This window comes from Archocentrus centrarchus, chromosome 11, assembly GCF_007364275.1.
Source record: "Archocentrus centrarchus isolate MPI-CPG fArcCen1 chromosome 11, fArcCen1, whole genome shotgun sequence".
Taxonomy (NCBI): Eukaryota; Metazoa; Chordata; class Actinopteri; order Cichliformes; family Cichlidae; genus Archocentrus; species Archocentrus centrarchus.
In genome coordinates, this window is record NC_044356.1 from 35,315,516 (window position 1) to 35,341,786 (window position 26,271).

General features: G+C 40.4%; 1 protein-coding gene across 4 annotated transcripts in view; it reads left to right on the plus strand.

Annotated features, from left to right (window-relative positions):
• Positions 1-3,981: 3,981 nt before the first annotated feature.
• phf14 (PHD finger protein 14) overlaps positions 3,982-26,271 on the plus strand; it is a 160,024-nt gene continuing 137,734 nt past the window's right edge. For all 4 annotated transcript variants that reach the window (XR_004020551.1, XM_030740638.1, XM_030740639.1 and 1 more), the window contains exons 1-4: positions 3,982-4,087; positions 10,245-10,355; positions 13,519-14,267; positions 20,110-20,242. Coding sequence is in view for 3 of the 4 variants with exons in the window: in XM_030740638.1 (XP_030596498.1) it covers position 4,087; positions 10,245-10,355; positions 13,519-14,267; positions 20,110-20,242 (994 nt within the window). In the remaining variant the exon portion in view is untranslated. The remainder of the gene's footprint in view (positions 4,088-10,244; positions 10,356-13,518; positions 14,268-20,109; positions 20,243-26,271) is intronic.

A 26,271-nucleotide genomic window follows, 5' to 3' on the forward strand; every position in this document is an offset into this window, starting at 1 on the left:
ATTAAAGGCAGGATGGATCCATGCTTTCATGTTTTTGCACCCAATTCTGACCCTACTATCAGAATGTCACAGTAGAAATTGAGACTCACTTGAAAAGACATTTTGCTAATCATCTGTTATCTCATTTTGATGAGCCTGTGCAAACTGTAGCACCAGTCTCCTGTTCTTAAAGGAGCGGCACCTTGTTCGGTCTTCTGCTGCTATACCCCATCTGCTTCAAGATTTGATGTGTTGTGTGGTCAGAGATGCTCTTCTGCATACCTTGGTTGTAGTGAGTGGTTATTTGAGATACTGTTACTGATGCTGATACTGTTACTGTTGTCAACTCAAAGCAGTCTGGCCATTCTAACCTGGCATCAACAAGGCATGTTGCCCATGAGTGAAATGCCATTCATGGATATTTGATCTTTTTCAGACCATTCTCTGTAAACTGTAGTAATCAAAGGAAAATCCCAGTAGATCAGCAGTTTCTGAAACAGACCAGCCAGTCTGGCCACCTTCAAAGTTTGAACTTCAACAGGTTGATCATGGCTACATGCCTAAATGCACTGAGTTACTACCATGTGAGTCATTGAGTGTACATCAGGTGATCAACCAGCTGCACCACAGCCCTGCACTGTCATCAGTCCGCCTGTGTGCTCAACCACAGGAGCAGTCAGACTCACATTTTAATGCAGTGGGTAGTCCAGGTGACAAAGCAAATATCTGACAAAGATAGTGGGGTTTATGTTTTTTGTTGTTGTTTGGTTGTGTATTTTGTTTTTGAGGGAGTATTTCATTTTCAGTTGCTCTTTGATTATGTTTAGTTAAAAAAAAAAAATCACTTTATTTATGAACATTTGTACAAAGAAGGCAGCAACAATAGCTATTCATAAAATCAATATACACAAGGCTGATCATGAAACAAGAAAAAAGAACATCTGAAAAATAGTGTGAAACATGAGAAAATAAACTCTGAAAAAAGTCATAAACTATATCTCAGGACAGAAAAACAAAAATAAAGGGGGTCATCTTAAACTAGATTAAAATTAATTGCACAGAGCAGCCAATTTAAGGGCTTCCTTGTCATTTGTTATGTTAAAAGACAAACTTCTTCCAGTAAGCGTCTCTATTTTGTGTTGCCATGGTAACAGATGCTGCCCTGTTTTATACACTGAGGAATTAAAAGCATATTACACTGTCATGTCAGACTGGCAAATTACACTTAAGCCATACACGGTGAATTAAAATGCCTAAACCTGTGACACAGTGGGGAGACCATCCTTACCTCCTTCTCTTTTAGTCTCAACTTTCTCAGCTTTCTGAAAAGTTTCATTATGACTCTGCGTTGTGTTTGAGTCCTGCTGTGGAATTTTAGTAGTAGTAATTTTTTTTTTCTGCTTATAAAAAAGGTGCAATGGAGAGACTGTTAAGCTTCCACTTGTCCTGCCTATCACTATCCAGACTGATGTTGGGATTTGTGCTATATAAATACACCTTAATTAAAAATTGAATTGATTCCAATGTCAGACACAGTACTAATCACATTCCCTTGAACACTATCAGCTGCATAACATGCTCAAGGTTGATCAAAGCAGGGCAGGATAGAAAAGGATGAAAATGCTGATAGTGATGATGATAATGATGGTTACTGTGATATCCTCGAAATGTTTTGATACAAGCTGATAAAAAAAAAACTACCTCTTTCCAGCACAATTCAGGGCCATTTGTCATCAAGTAAGGACAGTTGTAATCATCCCTTTTGCTTGCCTGTCCCATCTGTCTTCCCCTTACCATGCATCAGGATCAATCTAGGCTCATTTATTTTAATCATCTCTTATTTGTGAGACTGGCAAAGTCAAAGGAGGACAACAGAAACAAAGCTCATTTTGAAAATGAGCCAAAGTATAAATTTATGCAACTCCATCCCTTTGAAGGAAAATTCACATTTTTTCATGGGTAAAAAAAAACATCAAACTTTTTTAAATGACCTATAGCAGAAGAGTAAAGAAAGAAAAACTAAATGTTAATTTTCAGCATGAGAATCTATTATGAAAAAAAAATTAGTCAAAAAATATGCAAAGAAATCAAAGGTCTGAGATTAGCAAGGATAAAATTAACTCACAATTAACTAACAATGAATTTTGAATTCTATACAATCTTTTCATTACAAACTATATCAGTTTAACAATTTAACAAAAAATTGAATCTATGAAAAATGTCCATGAATAATTTATTTGTCCACCTTTTGCATTAATGATACAGTGCACTCAATCTCATTGTTCAAACTTGATAAGTCTTGTTATTCAACCATAATTTGAAAATGTTCACAATGTGATTTTTTTGGCCATATCTGTAATCTTTAGCTTTTTCCATCTTCAGGAACTCCCATTTTCATAGACGGGACTCCGGTGGCCTTCATTAGTCTTCAGAGAAAACCAAAACATGGAAGTGGTCCAGCTCTTAAAGGTTTTGAGGTGTGTTTGGGTCACAATCCTGCTACAGTATCAATCCTTTTCCACAAACACGTGAACCACGTGATGGAGATAGTCTGTGAAGAATGGAGTGCTGCTTCTTTTTGGTCAGGATGGACTCAGTTCTTAAATATTTCAAAATCCACGAAGTAGCAAAACATTCCCATGTTTGCATATTTACCTCACCATATTTCACTACATGCTTGATAACACTGCAATAAGATTATTTTGGTCACTTTACATTAACTCTTCTGTTACTGCCACTAATCTCAAATTGGGGAAACAGAACTACAGATGGTGCACTCACTGTCTGCCTGATAAAACCAATCCAGCGTCCACAAAGCATTTTAGAGATGCATCTGCTGCCCCATTACAAACCTTCAATTCAGCCACTGAGAAATCTCTTTTTGTACAGAATAACAATTTCATTGTAGAAACTTTCAATGAGTTCTGACATTTCCCGCATCACAGTGCTACTTTATGGGCAATATTTTGCTGGAACCCTGAGCTGCAGTCATTTTTCTAACAGGTGAACAATGCCTGTGAGTTGATTTAGTTGAATGAGACTCTGATAAGTCAATCAAATCCACTTGAGTGTCATTTGAATGCTACTTCACTGGACTCACTAGCAAGCAAGTGAGCATTTTGTCCTCAAAGTTGATGTGTTAGGAGCAGGAAAAGTGGGTAAGTGTAAGAATTTGAGTGAGGTTGTCAAGGGCCAAATTGGGAATGCTACACACTGGGTCAGAGAACTGGGTCCAGAACTGTAGCTTTTGTGGGGCCGTTCCTGGTCTGTATCGATTAAATGTAGTCCAAGGAAGGAACAGTGGGGAACCAGCGACAGGGTCATGGCCCATCAGGGCTCACTGATGCATGTGGGGAGCAAAGCCTGGCCAACATACAAGGTACTGTAGCACAAACTGCTGAAAATGTTAATGCTGGTTCTGTTAGAAAGGTGTCAGAAATCACAATGCATCATAGTTTGTTGTGTATGGGGCTGCAGCCTCAGAGCAGTCAGGGTGCTCATGTTGACCCCTGTCCATTGCTGAAAACACCAGCAATAGGCACATGAGCGTCAGAATTGGACCACACAGCAATGGAAGAAGGTAGCCTGGTCGGATGAATCGTATTTTCTTTTACATCACTTAGATGTCTGGGTGCATGTGCATCTCTTACCTTTACTCACTGAGCTTTTGAATAAGATCCTGTATATTTTTCTATTTAATTAAACTCCTTTATGTTATGTAATTTTTCACTGAGAGAGACTAGAGAGACATTACATAGAGAGATTTAGAGATTTTTGTCTTGTCACATTCCATTTTATTTTGTTGAGCTACAAATAGATTCTGTACAGCGAGCGGGAGCTATCTTAATATTTATTATGGTTCCAAACTTCGCATTCATTTATAGTACGCCTACAGGCACTCTATACACAACTGAGATAATAACGCTTATCAGCTCAGATACTGATCATTTTTATTCACTAAATCTCATGTAAACATCATATTTTATTTTATTAACTGTCCCCGTGACCATCCGTCAGCACAGTACGTCACCACGGTGTTCGCCATTGTCCTGATACCATGCTTCTAATAGGACACCTGTCTCTTTTCTCGTAGTAAACGCGAACTAGAGTGAGTCTTTCCTTCTACATTGTCATTTTCATATATCGTCAAGTTGTATTTACCGTCCGGCACAATGAACAGTTATGTGCTCGCTGGAATTGCTGCTAGTTAGTTAGCTAGCTTTGCTATGCTTTGTGACTAGCAATGGTGTTGTTGGTATGCTAAATGCTAACGCTGCTGTTTTACTTACAGTTTTGCATTAACTTGGCCTGATGTTTACGCATTAACCGGGATCTTTCCCTTTAATGCTTTTAATCGTACCCGTAGCTACATTAAAAGCATGACGACATTAAGAATTCAATTAGAACATCATAATATTAGTACTGCTAATGCTAAACACGATTAGCTACCGTACTTGACAGACCTGCAGGTAAGTGTGCCTCTGAGGCTGTTTGAGGCGGATATCGTAGCTTCTTTATTTCTTTCAAGCGTGTATCATTATTTACTGACCGTGAAAACAAAACAGGCACTGCAGTTGATAATAAACAAAGAGTACCACTGCGAATCTGTAGCTAACAGTTTGCTAATAGGTAAGCTGCGTAGCTAAGGCCATGGGAATGAAAATATTAGATTACCGTCCAAGAACATCTGAGGCTTTGTTTCATTATTCATTACTGTAAAAATGGCAAATGAAGCCTAGTGAAAGTGGTCTGAAAGTATTATCTAGCCTGTATGGGTATTCCCTATTTGGTGATAAAGACATTCAGTTCGTAGACCTGGTAGGAGCTATTTTCGGTCAGCGGTGTGCTAGTTAAGTTAAGTGTACTACATTAGGTAGCTTAAACTCAACCACACAGGATTTTAACACCTTGAAAAACTTCACACAAAGACGGCCCATGGTATTCCTATCACAACCCATATGTAAACAAAACACAACTCAGTCTAATACGCTCCTTAATAGGGCTGCAACTAATGATTATTTGGGTAGTCACTAATCTGGCAATTTTTTTTCGATTAGTCAATGATTATTTCAATCTTACCTCACCTGTTCAAGCCTGCCCACCTGTTAACATCACCTTGTTGTCTCTTCTCACAGTTAAAATAATGAACCATTAAAAATACAAGTTTGAAACTAATCCAATTTATTTTAACATTACCGTGACCATCAAAATAAATATCAAATAAATAATGCATATTAAAATGAATGCAATTTTTTATTTTTTAATGGAAATATTATGTGCAAATAATTAAATAAAAATGGCCTCTCTCCAAAAGTTCAAATAGGGCTTCAAATTAAATCAGAAAGATTTTTCTGTCCAAAACACCTGAAACGTTTACAGATGATTCAGTTCATGAAGGGTTTACTATTCAGAATGAACGCTTATGTTAATGTGAGGAAAAAAAAATAGGAGACAACATAGCTGCTCCTATTGTCCTAACTAACTTAACTGAAATGGTGCTGCTTAGCAGACATCATCCATGAGACCTTCCGACAGATAAACTAACAGAAACAGTACTGTACAAACGTTATCAGGGGTATCACACTAAAACCAGAGCTGATGTCACAGCTCCAGGGTGCCAGCGTTTGAATTGCTCAGCATTGCAGTGATGCTGCCGTGGAAGGAAAGCTCTGCTTCGCACAGTCTGCATTCAGCTATTTTTGTTTTATGTGAAATGCTCCCACACCTTTGACAGTCTGTCTCCATTTTCTTTCATTTTCTCCACCCTCCTCTCTGGTCCACCTTCATTTTGATGTTCTGTTGTGTTCTTCTTCATTAGCATTGTTGTTGTTGACAGACAACGGATGCAATACTGCCCCCATTTGTTCCTGTAGTGTACTGCAGTTACAAAGTCACAAGTGGAAGAAAATGGATAGATGGGTTTTAAAATATGATGTGTCAATGTTAAAATTCCACATCGACTAATTTTTGTTGTCGACGTCATCGATTACGTTGATGAATCGTTTCAGCCCTTCTCCTTAATGGAACTCACTCCCTTTGATCTTCAGGGTGGAGAGGCTTGGCTATTATGGTGTGAATGCCATGAAACCTAGTTTTTTGGATAGTCAGAACTGCTCAGATGAACTCTAGACCTTTCTCCAAAGGGTTAGGCAGATGACTTTGTCTTTGCTGCAGGCTGGACGCAGTCCTTGCACTGGGGGTATGGTTCATTGCTGGGATCTACCTCAAGGTATTCGCCACAGTGAATGCAGACTGGCTTCTGGTCAAAACATAAAAATCAGGGTTCTAGCCAGCGGTTGGTCTCCCAGCTCTGCGCCTGGCTGAGTATCACCAGTGTGGTATCAGAATTATTCACTATTAGTTAGATAGACATATACTTTATTGACCTTGAAGGAAATTAGGGCGTCCAGCACCTTAATATGCACAATAAATAGAATACAAACAATGGAGGTATAAATTATACAAACTATACTAACAATACAGACTAACAAACTATAATATTATGCAAACTGTACTAAGCTGTACAGGGGCTTAGTGCTCTGAAAACAAAACAAAGAATACAGGGATATGAATGAGTGCGGTAGTGCAGTATACATATACAAATGTGCTGAGGCAGATGTGCAAACAATGCAGTGTAGTAATATACAGTAGTAAAGTGATAAAGTGTCTGATTTATAGAGTGCCAAATATCAACATGTAATAATGATTGTATGTTATTGCTACCCCCCCCCCCCCCCCCCCCCCCCCCGCAAGTGAAGCATTAAAGAGTCTGATGCTCTTGGAACAAATGGTTTCTTAAATCTGTCCTTTGAGCAGTTCTGTGAGAGCAGCCTTCCACTGAACATACTCCTCTGTTTTATTATACTGGGGTGTAATGGGTGACTGTCATTTTCCGTGAAAGAGAGCAGTTTGTCCAGTGTCCTTCTTGCTGCCACTGTATCAAAGTCCAGCTCCACTACGACCACTGATCCAGCCTGCCTGACCAAATTATCTAGCCTCAGCACGTCTCTCTTCCTGATGCTGCCTCCCCAGCACGCCACCGCATGGAAGAGAGATTGGTAGAACATCTGCAGTAGTTTTCTGCAGATGTTGAAGGATCCCAATCTCCTCAAGAAATAAATAGAATAGAATGCCTTTATTGTCATTATACAGGACGTGCAATGAGTCAAGCTTTCTAAAATAAAAATATAGTAATATAAAAATATACAGAAAATAAAACAGTATGTATAAAATATACAGAAAATAAAATGTATTAAAAATACAGAAAATAAGAGAATGTATAAAAATATATACGATATAAAAAATATGCAAAAGTATGCATATAAGTGTATACATATAATAATGAAGATTGTGAGTTTTGCACTTGGTGAATGAATATTGGATATTACACAATATAGGAGTGATAGATATTGTTCAGTATGAATGATATAATATTGCGCAGAGATGTGGGTGTTGCACAGTTAGAGTGTGTGAGTTCAGGGTGGTGTTGCTCTGGTGAAGAAACTGTTCTTCTGTTTGTTCTGGCTTTGATGCTCCTGTAGCTCCTGCCAGAGGGCAGCAGGTCAAACAGGTCAAAGCCAGGGTGTGAACTGTCCTTGATGATGTTTCTGGCTCTGCTGAGGCAGCGCGAGGTGTAGATGTCCATCAGGGAGGGGAGAGGGCAGCCAACAATTCTCTGTGCTGTCTTGACTACCCTCTGTAGCCTGACCCTGTCTGCCTCAGTGCAGCTGAATGGATGAGGGGTAGAAGGTCAGCAGCAGGTTTGAGTCCAAGTTGCTCTTCCTGAGGACCCTCAGGAAGTGAAGTCGCTGCTGAGCCTTCTTGATAACAGCTGTGATGTTATCTGACCAAGAGAGATCAGCAGAGATGAGGACACCGAGAAACCTGAAGGTGTGGACCCTCTCCACACGCTCGGCGTTGATGTAGAGGGGGGGCTGGGTCAGTCCTGTGCTTCCTGAAGTCGATGATGATCTCTTTGGTTTTCATGGTGTTCAGTACCAGGTTGTTCTCTGAACACCAGGCTGTCAACTTCAGAACCTCCTCTCTGTAAGCTGCCTCATCTCCCCTCGAGATGAGTCCGACCACTGTGGTGTCGTCAGCAAATTTGACGATGAGGTTGTTATTGTGGGCCGGACTGCAGTCATGGGTGTAGAGGCAGTACAGGAGGGGGCTCAGCACACAGCCCTGTGGGGAGCCAGTGCTCAGTGTGCGGGTGGAGGAGAGATGGGGGCCAAGTCTCACAGTCTGGGGCCGGTTGGTTAAGAAGTCCTTGATCCAGGAACATGTGAGAGGGGGGAGGCCCATGGTATGTAGTTTGGTGGTGAGAATGTCCGGGATGATTGTGTTGAACGCTGAGCTGTAATCCACAAAGAGCATGCGAGCGTAGCTCTGCTGCTGCTCCAAGTGGCTCAACACAGAGTGGAGAGCTACAGCGATGGCGTCCTCTGTGGATCTGTTTGCTCGATATGCAAACTGATGGGTGTCGAAAGTGGGGGGCAGATGGTCTTTGATGTGCTGGAGAACCAGCCTCTCAAAGCACTTCATGATTACCGGTGTGAGGGCCACAGGGCGGTAATCATTTAGGCTGGTGACAGATGACCTTTTGGGCACGGGGATGATTGTGGCTGTTTTTAGGCAGGGGGGGATCACTGCTTGGGCCAGGGAGAGGTTGAAAATCCTGGTGAGAATCAGGGTGAGCTGGTGGGCACACGCTCTGATCACCTTGCCAGGTACTCCGTCTGGTCCGGCAGCCTTCCTGGGGTTCACTGCCAGGAGCACGCGCCGTACCTCATGCTCCTGGACGGTGAGTGGGGTGCAGCCTGGTGGGGGGGGGGCAGGACTGGAGCAGATGGGTGGTCCTGAGGCATCTCAAAGCGAGCAAAGAAACAGTTAAGTTCCTCTGCTAGTGACACACTCAGGTCTCCTGCAGTCACATCACAGCCTCTGAAGTTTGTGATGTTCTGAATGCCCTGCCACACCTCCCGTGTGTTATTGCTGGACAGATGGGACTCTATTCTCCTCCTGTAGTCCGTTTTGGCTTTTTTAATTCCTCTTTTCAGGTCAGCTCGAGCAGCACTGTACAGAGCTCTGTCGCCCGACCTGAAGGCAGCATCACGGGTTTTGAGGAGTGAACGGACCTGGCTGTTCATCCAGGGTTTCTGGTTAGGGAAAACCCGGATGTTTTTGCTGACAGTCACATTTCCGATACAGAACTTAATGTAGTCCAGTACCGTCCCTGTGAATGTTTCTAGGTCCTCGTGTTCGAATAAGTCCCAGTCTGTGTATGCAAAGCAGTCCTGTAGGTCGGAGAGTGCGTTTTCAGGCCAGGTTGTAATGGTTTTTACAGTAGGCCTGGCTCTCCATCTGAGGGGGGTCTATGCTGGGGTGAGCAGCAGGGAAAGATAGTCGGACTCGCCGGGGTGGGGGAGGGGTTTGGCTCTGTAAGTGTGCTTAATGTTGGAGTAAATATGGTCAAGAGTGTTCTCCCCTCTTTGACATGTTGGTGGAATTTCAGGAGTACAGTCTTTAAGTTGGCCTTGTTAAAGTCTCCCATGATAATATCATCTTGGATGTGTTCAGAAGCAGTTGGTTCAGGCTGCAATGATTCGTCGACATAATCAATTATGTCAACTACAAAAATTAGTCGACGTGGAATTTTAATGTCGATGCATCATATTCTAAAACCACGCACGCTTCAGCTGTTTTGGATGGGAAAAATCTTTTTGATTTAATTTGAAGCCTTTTTTAAACTTTTGGACAGAGGCCATTTTTATTTATTTGCACATTATATTTTCATTTAAAAATAAAAATTGCATTCACTTTAATATGTATTGTTTATTTGATATTTATTGTGATGGTCACATTAACGTTAAAATACACTGGATTAATTTCAAACTCGTATTTTTTTGGGTCAACATTTTAATTGTGATAAGAGCCAACAAAGTGATGTTAACAGGTGGGCAGGCTTGAACAGGTGAGGTAAGATTGAAATAATCATTGACTAATCGAATAATCAATAAAATAACTGACAACTACCAAAATAATCTTTAGTTGCTGCCCTTTGAACACAGGGTACCCAAATGGTAAGGACTCAGAAGTAATTGGATGTTGGTCTGCTGAATATTTTTTGCAGCTGCATAGATTCATTGTTGGGTCCTGCGCAAAAGTGCTTATGCAGGGTTCAGAGCAGAGTTTACTGTTATCCTGTTCATAAAGGCTTACTCAAATGTTGTATTTTTGTCGTTTTCTGGGACTCTCCTGTGTAGTGGATCGAAGTTTAAAGCGAAGGCAGGTGAAACCACTTGCTGCCTCTCTCCTTGATGCTTTGGATTATGACAGCTCGGATGACAGTGACTTTGAAGTGGGAGATGCTTCAGGTAAGTATGGCCCTTGTAATGTCTAACAGTATTAATTACATGCAGTTTACTTATTTTTCTGGTTTCCAAATGAACAGTCAAAATATTTTACACCAAAAGGTTTGTGGCTATCTCACTGAGCTGCATCAGGGTTCTTAGCCTTTCTTCTCATGACTTTCTGTCCATTTGCCTCCATGCTTGTGTTACTCAGTGAATTCTAAATTTTGCTTTTAATCTTAATTTTTGTGCTAAATCCACTTTCAGATGACACATTTGCAACTGCTATAACATATCTATCATAATGAGTTTTTCCATCTCAGAGAATGCACTACTTAATATTCATGCAACATACTTGGGAAACTGTTACGAGCAAAATTAAGAGAACAAGTTGCTGAAAGTGACTTGTTTCAGCTTTACAAATTCTAGCCAAGCTTCCTGTGAGAGGTGCACTATGAAGTGAGATGAATGAATTGGTGAGGTGTCTGTCAAGCTTTTGTTTTCAATTTCACTGAGGTGGCTCCCTCTTTATATACATAGATCACCATAGCAAGTAATTCTTATATTAAGGGTTTATGTATATATTTATTTATTTATCTCTTTTATTTTTTTAAACATTCTATTTTATTTTATACATATTTATGTGTGAACTTTCTATAATGTGGCACTGAAACAGGAGTGGCCTTCCAATCTCATTGTACATTCTGTATAATGAGAAAAAAAGGCATTCTATTCAGAAAATTGGCTCTAAGTGCCACATTTTTATTGAATCTTTTACAACATACTATAGTGCAACTAGATTTTCTGCTGAAGCAGTAACATTTAAATACAGTTATGGTCAAAAGGTTACATAAACTCATGGGCATGAATCCCATGGTAAGTTTGGGCTTTTAAAGATTTCTTTGAAAGAAAAAAAAAAGATTTCTTTGAAAGAAAAAAAAAAGATTTCTTTGAACTGTTCTTCTTCCAGGGTGGTGCGATTGTACAGCATACATCTTTTAAGTCTTTAAAAAACAAGAATTGCCTGCACAAGTTTAAATTTATTTTGGATTTTCTCTAATCCACACAGGGTCAAAAGTATACATCCGCCCCCAATAATATTTGGTTAGATGTCCTTTAGCAAGTTGTATCTTGATCAGATGCTTTTGGTTGCAATCAGTAAGATTCTGACATAATTCTAGCTGGATATTTGACCACTCTGACAGAATTGGTAGAGTTCGTTTAAATTGGTTGGTTTCCTAGTACGCACCCGGTTTTTAAGCATAGTCCACACATTTTCAGTAGGGTTGAGGTCGAGGCTGTGGGAAAACCATTCCAGGAGATTTTTAACCTGTAGCACAAATCTGGCTGTTAATACCAGCAAGACCAAGATGATGAGATATGTTGTGCGCCCCTACCAGTTCTGGGTTTTTCTGTGGGTGGACTAGTACTTTCTTTGTTTGTTTCTTTCTTTTTTGTTGCTGCTGTGGTTTGTTTTCCATTTCACTTTACAAGTTTCTGAACAAATTAGTTTTAACCTTGCAGTCATCTATGTATCTAATATGTGGAATAAGTTGGTTCTTGTTACTTTTTCTTGTTACTAATGTAGGAATTTTTAGCACAGGCTTATTAACATCTTCCAGAAACCTTTAGAAACAGGCCTCTGTCAATGATATAATTTCTGTTATTTGACGTGTCTACATTTAACTTTTTGAAAGGAGATTCCACATATTTCTTGAATGTAAACAGATGAACAAATTTATAAATGGGCTAATAGATTTTCTGCTATGGAAGGTAGCAGTCTGAGAAGCACTTTATTTTCCTGAGTTTGCAACATGTTTCCTTTTGAGGGTTGCTATATCAGAAAGGCCATATGTCATAGTTTGTTCAAAAATAAAGTACACCTATGATTCAGTCACTCATAGAACCACCTTTAGCAACAATAACTTGAAGTAATTGTTTTCTGTATGACATTATAAGTCTCTGTTGTGGAGGGAATTTAACCCACTCTTTACAATATTGCTTCAGTTCATCAAAGTTTGCAGGCATTTGTTTATGGCCACTGTGTAGTAGATTTGTTGGTGGGCTTTGGATCATTGTCATGTTACATTACCCAAGAGCTACATTAAACCTGTAGCCAAGCTTTAGCTGTTAGACAGATGACCTCACATTTAACACTTTGGTATACAGATGAGTTCATGGTCCACTCAGTGACTGTCAGACAGCCAGGTCCTGTGACTCCAAAACAAATCCAGATCATCACTCCACCACTTTGCTGGACAGATGGTATGAGGTGTTTGTGCTAATATACACTTTGGGGTTTGCCAAATGTGGCATTATGCTCAAACATCTCCACTTTGGTCTCATATGTCCAAATAATATTGTTTCAGAAATTTTAACATGAAAACTGGGGCCTATGGAGTCTGAGCTGTAGCTTTTGGGTGTTTTGCAATTTCTCTGAGCATTGAGGTAAATTTGTTGGCACATCCATTCCTGGGAAGATTGTTTTAACACGTACTTGAATACTGCAGACCATCAAACTACCAAAACATCTGCATTTATAAAGGTTTCCGCACTTGCTGATGATCAATTAATCGTGCATTTGATTAGAAGCGTCTGGCTGCTACTTACCCTCTTAATTCCTATGGAAACAGTAAGAGTGTACTTAGTTTTTCATAGGACTTAATTGCTTCCTATGAAAACTCTTTTTTTAGGACTTTATATTTTGATCCAATTAGCCTGAAACTCGTCTTTAGTCTGTTTCTTCATTCTTATTATGTCAGTCATGTCAACATCACTGTGAATGCCCTGAACATTATAAAAGAAAAAATGCAGTCTAAAACAAATCTAACTCTACCTGTTGTTCATCTTTAGTCTTTCATTTTTCTTTTTCCTTTTTTTAAAAAAAAAAAATCCAACTTGAGTTGTTTTATTTGAAACATTATAGGACTGCACTTTCTAAGCGAATATATTGCACCAATTAAATTGCAACATCAGCCTAACTACCACTAAAGAGAAATAATCATTTAATAACCTGTTAGTCCTTCTTTTGGGGGTTTACAATTTTGGGCATATAACTACACAAGTGAAACGCTTGATTTTAAACAGACATGATTTTAAACAGACCTGCCTGCACACTGTGGATTCTGCTGGAGCAACTGTAGGCTTTTCATTGAGCTCATGGACACTTGTTTCTCTGTTGTGACAGGGTCAGAGGGCACAGGCAATGGCAGTGATGAAGAAGGGTCTAAAGTGAGTGCAGCAGGTTCAGAAAGTGACTCAGACAACGCTGCTTCTGCAGATGATGGCATAGATGAGGAGGAGGCCAAAGACCTAGCTGCTGAGGATAACTTAACCGAGGATGAGGAAAAGAGCAAACAGCAGCCATCCTCAGACAGCTCCACCAAAGACAATTCCACTGTCACCCCACCCAAAGGAAGACGGAAGAGCAAAAAAATGTCAGAGCCAGAGCCTGATGCGGCTGCTGGAGCTGAATCTGCCTCAATGTCTGGATCCAACAGTGTGAATGTTGAAGAGTCTCAGGCTGAGCCCAAGAAATGGAATTTCCGCAGGAACCGCCCCCTGCTGGACTTCACTACCATGGAAGAACTGAATGAGATGGACGACTATGATAGTGAAGATGATAATGACTGGAGACCCACAGCAGGGAAGAAGAAAGGCAAAGCAGCTGCTCAGAAAGGAGACACGGATGAAGAGGATTGTGGAAGTGCTAGTGATGATGATGACGACAACGATGATGATGACGATGATGATGACGACGATGATGATGAAGAGGACGATGACAAGGAAGATGACAAGGAAGATGGTGATGACAACATCAATAGTAGCAGTGATAGTGACAAACAGGTGAAGAAGTCCAAAAAGAAGACAAAAAGCAGCAGTGCTTTTGATGAAGAGCTGACCAATGACGGCATGTCCCAGGGAAAGGGCAACGAGGTGAGTACAACTCCTGTCTTATAAGATCAGACTAGTGTTTCCTAAATCAAGCTACTAGTTTAGCCAGAAACCTTCATTTAATCCATCCATTAATCTTCTTAGCTAGCTAGCTGGGTTGTGTGTAGTATGATGGTTAAAAAACTTGTTGAAAATGAATGTCAACTCTGAGATTTTCCTCCTCTTTAAAACAAGCTTATTGTTTTGGTTATGTGAGCTGTAAACACCACTGTCTTCACATTGCTTCACCTGCCCAGCACCAAATGGTAGACATGTTTTTCAGCTAGCAGTGGAATATAAGTGGCAGTGTTCAGGGAAAAGTAAAGACATAAGATACCTGGGCATAGTTGCAATCATTTTAGAAGTTGGTTGACATCAAATCTGAAGGTATTTGTGCTATATTTCTTCAAAGAAAGGCAATATTTGCAGTTTGAGAGCTATCGAATTTCAGAGTTCACAGAAAACACTAATTTTTCCATTGCATTTCATTAAAATGTACATGTATTTCAAATTTGTATCTTACCCATATTCAATAAACTGGGACCATGAAAAGGCATTGCTTTCACTGGACACCACTATCGCCTTTGTGATGTTGGTGTCCAGACAGTAATAGATACTGATAGGAAATCAGAGCAGTGTGAACAATGGGTTTGAGAAAAGTAATGTAGTTTGGGGCTCTTAATTTGAAAAATATTTTGTTTGAAATGCCAACAGCAGGACAGCACTGAATTCCTGATCAGTATGCTTGTCATACATCAACTGTCGTACATCTACACAGTCATGTCCAGAAGTATTGGGACATTGTTTTCGCAGTTTGTCCCTCTCGGCAAAAATTAATCAGCAACGAATCAGCTAAAGGTGTTTTGAATTGCAGACTTACAGCTTTTAGGGAGTTAAACAAATATATTGCATTAACGCAGGTTTTGTCAAATCTTTGACAGACTGCTGTTTTAGTAAGCCAGCATATGATTGAGGGTCTCACAGGAATTTTTAATGGTTTTGCAATCAGGGTTCTAGCTAGCGCCTGATCACGTGACTGGGCCTTGTTGAGGTGCCGTCATGTCGGGCTGAGAATTTCTTTTGTTAGGTGCTGGAATGGATCACTATCGTCACAGTTAGCTACTTATTAGCAGCAAGTGGTCGTTTGGTACCAGCTTGACTTACATATAAACCAGAAGAGTTATACTTACATATCGTGCATTCAGCGTGTCCCAGAGTGCCATTTCCTTTCGCTCATGGGTTTGCAGAAATCACATAAAAAGCGTACAAAGGAAAAACTTTATAATCCAAGTGTTTTATCGATTCAATCATCTGCTGACAGCACTTCCTACGTTGGAATATCTGTCATCACGTTGTCAGCATGAACTATCACGTTTTTAATCCAAGCCACTAACTACGACAGTAATGACATCATGTTATATTTAATAAGAAGCCCGAAATTGTCATTTGAGCTTCCTTTTTTCCTCTTCTTCCCCCTCGCGTTCACGCTGGTCGCCATTTTGCTTTCTATAACCTCACAAAATCATGTGTAAACAGGACCGTTGTGAGATCGTGTGTGCACATTGTGAATGAAGCTGGCTGTGCCCAGTGGTGGATTGCAAATTGCGGTGAAACAGCGATCTAGCCAGAGAAAACAAATCAGAGTTTGGTATTCAGGTCACAGAAGCATTATTAATAATAATTTGTACAATGTCCTGCATTACACCAGTTTGTATCCACATCTCTTCTGCTGCTCAGATTAACTTTCCTGTCTGCCCAAAAAGTCCTGAAGCCATTTACAGTCGTATCGTGGTCTGGGAATTGTGAACATCTCAAAATTCAGTACATATCTTAGAAAAAAATTGCACTAAAACTTAACACAAAAACAGGGTATTGCCTTCATTTCTGCATTGGTCTCCATCCATCCATCTATCTCTCCACTTATCCAATTTAGGGTCGCAGGGAGCCTTTAGCCTATCCCAGTTGCTATAGGGCAAGAAGCAGGGTACGCCCTGGACAGGCCGCCAATCTGTCGCAGGGCCAACACACACTCCCAATTCAGAATCACAATTAATCTAACCCCACTAAGTGCATGTCTTTGGACTGTGGGAGGAAGCCAGAGTACCCAAGAGAACCCACGCAGACACGTGGAACATGGAAACTCCACAGAGAAAGACCCAAACCAGATCGTGGATTTGAACCAGGATCTTCTTTTTGTGAGACAGCAGTTGTCAGCAATAGGGCTGCAACGATTAGTCGACATTGTCGACAATAATCGACAATAAAAATAGTTGATGACGACTTTAATTGTCGGTAATAGTCGTTTTTTATTACTGGAGATTTTTTTTTTAACGGAGTGAGACCTCTTCCTGTCCATCTCTCTGGTGAGCCTCACACATGAGCAACAGCATTCAGCGACACGTTTAGCGGCTACTGGTGAAAGAACACGGCATGTTAGATGATCCAAGGAGTGAGGTGTCTTCCTGTTCGTCTATCTCTGGTGAGCTTCACATGTGCTGGCATGTTTAGTCATTGGGGCTACTGATGAAACTGTGCCAACTTTGTTTTACAGGGACGAAAAAGTACTATATATTTTTTATGGTTGGAAAAATGGACAGTTAAAGTTATATCAGCAGATGAAGTATCCATCTTCCATGTGTTTAAATAACCTTATGCTAAATGTAAAAACTGAAAGCTAAATAATTGTCATTTCATAATTGTGATTCATAATCCGATTAGTCGACTAATCGTTTCAATAGTCGCTGACTAATCGACTATCAAAATTGTCCTTAGTTGCAGCCCTAGATTAACAGAAATTAATATTCCTGGAACTAACATTCCTGTTAATTAAAATGTAGTTGAGTTTTTCAATCCATTCATTGTACATGCATAATCTTTGTGAATCATAATAATCGTAGCCAAAATATATTTTGGCTACGATTATTTTCACAGTTCTACGGTCCTGTGAAAATATATTTTCCCCCTTCCTGAGTTCCTAGTTTTTTGCATACTTGTTACACCAGGGCACTGCCTTCATCATCAAACAGATTTTAATATTAGAAATGATGTTGTACATCATCATGTATCTTTTATGATTTTTAAAATCACCATAACAAGGGGCACACAACCTTCCTAAGAAGGAAAAACAGCTTTTGTAGTCAACTGATTAAACTGAATTTTTCAAACGTTGAACAAATGAATAATGTGCTTATGGTCACTTAGTGAAACACAGGCGTACACATCTGGCTGTAGAGCTCCAGAGCTCCACTCACTGTGGGTTCAGGATCCACTACAATAGTTAATCCAGATAATATTACAGGTTCTCTGAACAGTCAGTTTGTGTAGTGGACAGGAGAAAAAAATGTAAAAAAGTCTTTCTACCCTGTCACTGTTACATAATTCTGGTACAATTTTATAAACTTGGTACAAGTTTATATATTATTTATTTACAAATCTTGATAGTGTTCATAAAGAGACTAGCAAGAACAATATTGAAGAAGTGTTACCAGTAAATACTTAGATCTGTGGTTATTAGTAAAAGTACTGTTTCAATAAACAGTGAAGTAGGATTTGTTGATATATTATTTTTTTCATTCTCAAAATGAAGTTTAATGCTGCTGTGCACCAGTGTGTGCACTGAATTATCACTGGCTTCACTTTGATACTGAAAAAGTCTTAAAAGCTGAAGAATTATAAGGTATTTTTTGAAGCACTCATCCAGTCATGGCGTGTGAAGTTACATGTGTTTGCTGCAGACTGAGCAACTTTTTGTTGGCAGGTTTAAATGTCTGTGTTTTGGTCTACGTTATAATTGCTACTTTCTTTCCTGATCCTCGTTATGAGTTTTTTTTTTAATACAAAAGTTATATGATATTGTATAACAGATGAATGGGACAGGAGTGTAGAGGCTGCAGAATGTGTCTTTGAATCCTCTGGTCTTAAAGATTTATTCAGCATTAAAGTAATCCAGTGACAGCTGTCAGTATTTCCACTGCTACATGGAGAGCAATAACTGTTAATTCAGCAAACCTTATTTCCAAAATGTAAGCAAATAGGGTTTAAAACAGTGCTTGTGTTGTTACCACGGTGTAACTCGGTTTAACGCAGTAACCTGAACTGTCTTTCAAAGTGACCAACCTCTTTTTTTGGGCTTTGGCCTCCAAACAGTCAAAAGTCAGTTTATTCCAGAGAGCAGGATTCATCTCCAAGCACAGAGATTTACCTGTGAGAGCATGAAACTGCAGCAACTTGGCAATGAATACATGCGCCTGTGAAATGGAATTATTTGCTCGTGATTGTTTTTTCTTGCGCATGACCTGTGACATAAATGTAATTTCATTTATCACCACTGTTCCAAATTTTCTCCATTTGTCAGTAATAGCTCTTACCATGGTTTGTAAATCTTTGCTTTTTAGCTGTTTCTTTAGATTGTAGCATGATGTGTTGCTTTTTGAGGTATTTTAGCCTACTTCACTTTGTCAGGATCTGTTGAAGTGATCTCTTAATTAACAGGTCTGGCAGTAAACAGGCCTGGGTGTGGCTAGTGAAATTGAACTTTCTAAAAAATATGGCTAATCCCAGTTAATTCATGATTGAAGTTACTTTTTTAACATAAGACCAAGTAGGTTTGGATAGCTTTTTTCACTTTAATAAATGAAATTCTCATTTTGTTTGATCTGGAACATTTAAGTTTGAAAAATATGTTTAAAAAAAAGACATTTCAGCTGCGTGCTTTTGTGCATTTATTGGACACATTTGGACAACATAATTGGGTAAATGGAGTGTGACTGCCTTGGTGATTTCAGTGTGTCTTTGAATGCTGGATGGATACGCAGATGCATTGCACAGACTTGTTCTTAAGGACAACTGAATTGATGTTGAACATGTCCTTAGTAACCACTGCATTGTTTTTCTTGGCCTTCATGCCTTCAGGTGGTTGAATAAGTTAGTTGTGTGTTGGTTGGGGGTTCACACACAGCTCTACAGCGTTCTTTACATATGATTTCTTCTTGGTTAACATCTGGTAAATCTAAAGTATTCCCAGAGCACATGATGGACAACTTCGAGGTATAAACTCTTCTCCTTTTTCTGTGCCAGATATTTTAATTTTGTTGTGTATCTGTCTTTTAACACTGTGTTACTCATCCAGAAACTTCAAGCTGCATAGTGCAGGGAACAGCTGTGACTAGCAGATACAGGCACGTGGTCGGGCAGTGATTTAGGGACTGCTTGATTTGCTTTGTGTTTTGTTGAGAGTGTACACATTTTTTTCTATCACATTCATTTAATAGCGGTAAGCTAAAATTGTGATCAAGATTAAAATGTGCAGCTCTTCTTTGTATTTATCCTCAGTGACTTGATCCTGATGTGGCGGGATATTGTGAAGAGGCTTTTGTTCACCAGAGAAAACTTCATCTACTTTAATTAACTTCCAGGCCATTTGGTGTTGCTGAACTTGCCAAGTATTGCTTCTTTTGAAGACGGTACACCTGGACATTAGTCAAGCAACTGTCCAATTACTTTTGAGCATGTGAAAATGCAGGGACCATGTACAAACAGCTGTAATTTCTAAGTAGTTAATGATAAAAGTTTGATTTGCCTTTTTAAAGCTGTACTCAATTTCAGTCAGATCTTGATTGATGCAGATAAATCGGACAGCTGACTTTTACATTGGCAGTTCTGCATGGTGCTCCATAATATCAAAATACACTTATAATCTAATGAGAGGTTTTAATGTTACCAGAGTGAATCCAGGAGAATTGACTTGACAGATTCTGTGTGTGACAGTCACTGGATCTGTTATCAGAATAGAGGGATGGGGCAGTGATGAGTGGCTTTACTGTGAGTCTCTTCCCTTATTCCTCAGGGTGCTTTGCAGGACCGCTCGCAGACCTGGAGCACACAACACATTCTCATCTGCTGCGTTTGTCTAGGAGACAACAGTGAAGATGCAGATGAAATCATTCAGTGTGACAACTGTGGGGTGACTGTCCATGAAGGTAAGCTATGGCATTATTTCAGTATGGCAATGTGCCAGTAATGCAGAGCTTGGAATAAGATTTGGACATAAATGAGTCAGGGATAAGTCTATGTATTTGTCACAGATACTTCATAAAATATATTTGGAATCACCAGGTGCAGCAAACTAACTTTGTTACAGCAGGTAATAATAATAGCATTAATAATAATTCTCATCATAATTATACCAAGGAAAACATTTCAAAATGATAAGCAAAGCATATTTTAAAATGGCAAAAACTTAAAATGGAACAACTGATGATTACTTGCTAGACAGATGTGATAAACTGTAAAGAGATTGAATGAGCAGTGATGGACCTGGTGTATCTGTCCTTAGGGCAGCAGAGCTGAATCAGTTGGTTAGAGAATATATTCAGTTTTATGTCCACTAAGTGGTGCAGAGGGTGGATTATCCATCCACACTGTACATACACTCACTGGCTACTTCATTAGTTATATCTTGCTTGTATTGAGTTGGACCCCCTCTGGCTTTCTGAACTGCCTTAATTCTTCATAGTATATATTCAGCAAGGGTGCTGTCAAAGGTTTTGGTTCCTGTTAACATGATGACATCATACAGTTGCTGCAGATTTGTTGGCTGAACATCCATGATGCAAATCTCCCATTCCACTGATTCTCAGAGCGTCTCCTATTGCGTTGAGATACGTGCAATTTCAGTGCAATGAACTCATAATTTTCAAGAAACTAATTTGAGATGATCAGGGCTGTGCCAGTGTGTATGTATGTATTTGGAAGTTCCACAGGATCTTAGCTCAGTCATTCTTAAACACCCTTGAGGGTGTATCCCAGGCCAGACTTCCAGGCCATGCTCGGTACAGATGTTCCTGTATGCTACTATGCCAGCCACTTGGATATGGCGTTCCATTTATGCTTTGCCTGCTAGCATCTTACACCCTGCTGTTATCTGCTGTATAGTCTCAAGGCTTCTCTGCACCTAGGGTCTTGCCTTGTGTGGTAGACCCCAGCCTATATCGATCTTGTGCTTGGAGCTTGTTCGTATGGTGCCATGATTAGTTCCTCTGTGCTGTCTTCTAGACTAGCTTTGTCCAGCCATTGGTAGTATTTTTTGATATCAGCCACTTCTTCTGTCTGCTGGTGGCACAGTAGAAGCCACTCAAAGTTGCCAAGTCCCCCTCCTTCTTCTGGGCGTATCTACTTCCCAGCATGACCACACCCCTTTCCCTCAATTGCAGAGTGTCACCAAGAGATGGCGCTTTCTTCACAAAAACTTTGACTTCTGTGATTCACAAATGTTTTGTTAACATTTCATGCTGATGTATTTTCACTGTCTAAAACAAAGCTGCAACTAGTGGTGGAACAAGTTTGGAAAATCTAAATTAGATTGATACATTTTTAGTCAGTATGACCTTTCACACATTTTCCACTGCAAATCACCAAACATTCAATTTATATTTGTGAATCTAATAAGTAAGTAAATGAATAAATAGTTTTGTTTAAGTAGCACTGCACTGAGCAATCTAAGCTTTCTCCCTTTTCAGTCTCCTGTTAGAAGTTCTGCATGAAGTTCCACTTTTATCAATTATAAAATTCTTTTATAAGCTACCTGCTAAAGTTAGCTTACAAAGTTCGTGACCATAGGTGAGGGTAGGTATGAAGATAAATCAGTAAATCGACAGCTTCTCTTTTTTGCGAAACTCCCTCTTCACCACAATGGACTGGTACAGCGTCTGCATTGCTGCAGCCACAGAACCAATCTGTCTGTCAGTCTCCTGTTCCCCTCTTCCTTCACTTGTGTACAAGATCCAGAGACACTTAAATTCCTCCACTTAGGGCAGCAACTCGTCCCTGACATGGGGACGAGTTGCTTTTCCGGCTGAGGACCGTGGCCTCAGACTTGGAGGTGCATGTGGGATTCCAAGGTACTTGTAGCTCTTCTCAATGTCTGCAATGTTGCCTTCTGGTAGTGTAATCACCTCAGTTCTGACTACCTTCCCCTTCTTTCTTATCATCCGACTACACTTCTCCAGTCCAAATGACATTTTGATGTCATTGCTGTAGATCCTAGTGGTGTGAATCAGTGAACTGATGTCTCATTTGTTCCTGGCATATAGCTCGATGTCATCCATGTAGAGGAGGTGGCTGATGTTGCTCCATTCCGTTGTCAGTATCCATAGCCAGTCTTGTGGACGATCTGGCTGAGGGGATTCAGGCCTATGCAGAACAACAGTGGGGACAGAACATTTCCTTGGTAAGTCCTGCACTTGGTGGTGACTTGTGCATTTGGCTTAAAGTTGGCAGTGCACAGGCTGGTCAATCTGGTTTTACAGTCTCAAGTGACTGCTCTATCTACCAGTAGCTGGTGTTTTTCTCCTCTGGTATTTCTGCCAATTTCTTTCTGTGGTCTGGTCATGTATTGAGCCATGTGCCTGTTCATCATAGCTGATATGATGTCTGACAGGAGCTTTCATGGTGTGCTGAGGCAGGTTATTTTCTGGTAGTTTGATGGGATCCTTAGGGGTCAGGACTGCCCTGCCTTCAGTCAGCAATTTCTTGTGTGTCTTAGGTCTTACCAGCTGGTTAATATTTGCTGCAAGGTGCTCATGGAGTGCAGTTAGCTTCTTTACCAAGTAGTTGTGGATCATGTCAGAGCCTGGTGCTGCTCAACGCTTCATATGTGAACTCCTCCTTGGATATCTGGCACTGTGATGGTTACTGGATCCTTTACAGCAGGGCTCTTCAACTCCAGGCCTTGAGAGCTCCTGTCCTGGGGCTCTCAAGGCCTGGAGTTGAAGAGCCCTGCTTTACAGGGAGGACACAGAGTGTCATCATGAGTGATTCCTTCACCAAAATCAAAGGCGCCATTTTTAAAACCTGATGACAAGGTTAACGGAGACACACAAACCAGCAGTGTGATCCAGCAATTAAGTGCAGACGTTTCTGTGCTTGGTGGAAGACGAGAAACGAGAACGTGTATCAGGAAGTCTCCAAGCTAATGGACGTGTCTGAGTCGCATACAAATTACATCAAGTGACTTCTGCCCACGTTGCTGTATCAATTCCACCCACACTGAGGTGGTACGCAATTGTAATGAAAACAAACCAGTGTTGATTCGAGCGCTGAGTGGAAATACGGCATTATAGCCAAGTATCTCAAGGATCCCTGTTGCTGTGGTATATAGCTGGTTAGTTTTAATGTTCGTCAAAGTAGGGATTATCTGTAGTGCTGCATTCACATCTATTAGTAGACTTTCAAAGGGTACTTCATGTAGTCTTGTTAATTGGCCATGGAGAGTCCAGGTTTCCACGATCTTTCACTTTGGCTGGTCTGTCATTCAACCTACCAGTTCTTCTTGGGGCTTGGTACCCAATCTCAGAGTGTGGGGATGATGTCATATACTCCCTGACCTGACATCCTGGCTGCCCCTTGGCGTAGCATTTGTGTTGTTGTATCTCATCGATGTATATAGGGGCGTGACTATAGCTCACCGGGTTGAGCAGGCCAATTAATAAGGCCATTGCAGAGGCCATTTACTGCATGTCTTCCACCTGCTCTCTCTCCCAGCTTACCTGTCTTCTGTATGCTCTCCTGTCTCAATAAAGGCTTCCCCAAAAAATATATAGCTGGTGATATCACATTACTAAATCTAATTACTGAACATTAAAACCACTTACTTAAAATTGCAAAGGGTACTAAATTGGATTTGAGATCTGGAATTTGGATGGAAAGTCAGCTGCATTAACTTTCTGTTATATTCTGCAAAGCGTACATTGTTAGCACTGTAGCAGAGCGCATTACGGTGCTGAAATAGGCCACTGCAGTCAGAGAATACTATTGCCATAGAGCAGTTTACATTGTTTGCAATTGTTTTTGGGTAGGTTCCCAGTGTAACACTGCCCAGAATGTCACATTGATACTGCTGCCTGCTGGGTACTTCACCCCTATCCTGGCTTCACTACACTGTCTGCCAGTGCGTTTCAGAGTTCAGTTTAAGATTCTCTTATTTGTTTTTAAATGTTTACCTGGTCTTGCTCCATCTTATCTCTCTGAGCTGTGTAACCCATGCCTTCCAGCTCGCTGCCTCAGGTCAGCTGATCAGCTGCTCCTGGGGGTACTGAGGTCAAAATTGAAGCTCAGGGGAGACAGAGCTTTTAGCGTTGCTGCTCCCAAATTATGGAACGATCTGCCATTACATATTAGAAGTGCCCCTTTATTGTCTACTTTTAAAACCCTTCTTAAGATATATTTATATTCTTTGGCTTTTAATACATGTTGAGACTTTGCTTTTATTCCTGTTTGTGTTTTATTTGCTTTTATTGTTGTCCTTGTTCTCTTGTTTTGAAGTGTATTGGTTGGTTGATTTGTATCTGTACAGCACGTTGTTGCAGCTGTTGTTGTTTTTAAAGTGCTTTATAAATAAAGTAGTAGTAGTAGTAGTAGTAGTAGTAGTAGTACTTCTTCCTTGCTGACCATACATGTGATGCAAATCAAAACATGATTTGACAGACAAGGCTTCCATCTTCAGTTGCTTCATGATTCAGTTTTGATGCAAGTGTGTCCATAATTGGCTTTCTGTTTTTTTGTTTTTATGTAGTGCACAGGGCTCAGCATGGGCTCTCTGACTACCTCATGGCTATGGTGGAAGCTGTGATGGTTTGTGTGTTTTGACACCTTTTTACCTTTGACACCAGAATCTGCTGATTTCCTGGTGTTCTTGGCTGTGACTGATGACCAGGTGGTCAACGTCTCACATATCTGATTACAAGCCTTACTGTTACACATGCTTACACCCACACGCTAACATGTCATTAATAATGAACCTCTTCACTGTCAGTAAAAACACAAAGTTCACCAATGTAAACTGGAGGGGGGGTTACAGTTGTAACAACAGACCTAATCAGACACTGAAATCACTGTCACAGCTGGTCATGGGCATTTTAAAGACGTTAACAAAGGTAAAGTGGCTAAAGCTATCCAGAACTCAGAGCCTAGTCACAAGGCAGCAGCCTTGGTGTGAGGATCAAAGTAGATATGAGGAAAATTATGGAGACAAGTGAACAAGAGAGAAGGGTCAATGTCTTTTTATTTGGTGAGTTTATACAGATACTGGAAAGTGATACAAGTATCTGACATTTATTATATAAGGTTAGGTTTAAAATTTTCTTTTTTTTAAACCTGTCCGGCAGCTTTAGCAAACAGAACCATGGTCTGAGTGCTCTGTTGTGCCAGGCATATTTGCTTTGCCAAGAGGAGCTTGGCAAGGGATACAGACAACAAAACAAATAACCATAACAAAGAGAAGGAGACAAAATAGATGGAGATGTTACAATGTGTAAATGTGTGTGTGTGAGGGTAGGTTAAGGTGTGAATGAGAAGGAGTGGAAAAGAGAGATAACTATAAACTGTCTATAGGCTCTTTCTTTCTTTCTTTTTATTTGCATTAGTATACATGTGGTTATACAGTGCTTGAGCTGAAAGGGGAGATGGACAGGTTAGCCAGAGAGGAGAAAAGAAAATGACCAGCACACTCAGGCCCTGTTTACACGATGCCGTTTCCACTAGAAACGGTGTCGTTTTGATGTATTTCAGCCTTCCGTTTACACGATAGCGTTTCAGAAACGATCTGTATTTACACGATGACACGTGAAACGATGAAAACGATGTTGGCGTTGGTTTTCTCTTTGCAAAGCTTGTTTACGCAAGACGCGCATGCGTGGAGTGACAGTAGGAAGCGCGGCAAATTGCTCATTACTTACAAAACGGCCAATGTGAGAGGGTTTGTGTGGACTGACGATGAGGTTGGATCGCTGCTGCACACAACGCTGAATTACAAAATGGTAAAAACACAAGAAAAGCATAAGAAGCACTTGTGAATCCACGAGTACTGTTTATCAATTCGTGCATGCGTGGAAAACTGTGGCCGTCACAACCATAGTGCGCATGTGCGAGTCACCTGTTTTCAAATCACCCCGGTTTCAAGCGTTTACACGAGAACGCAAGCCGGTGCATTTCTGAAGCGCTCCACTCTGGA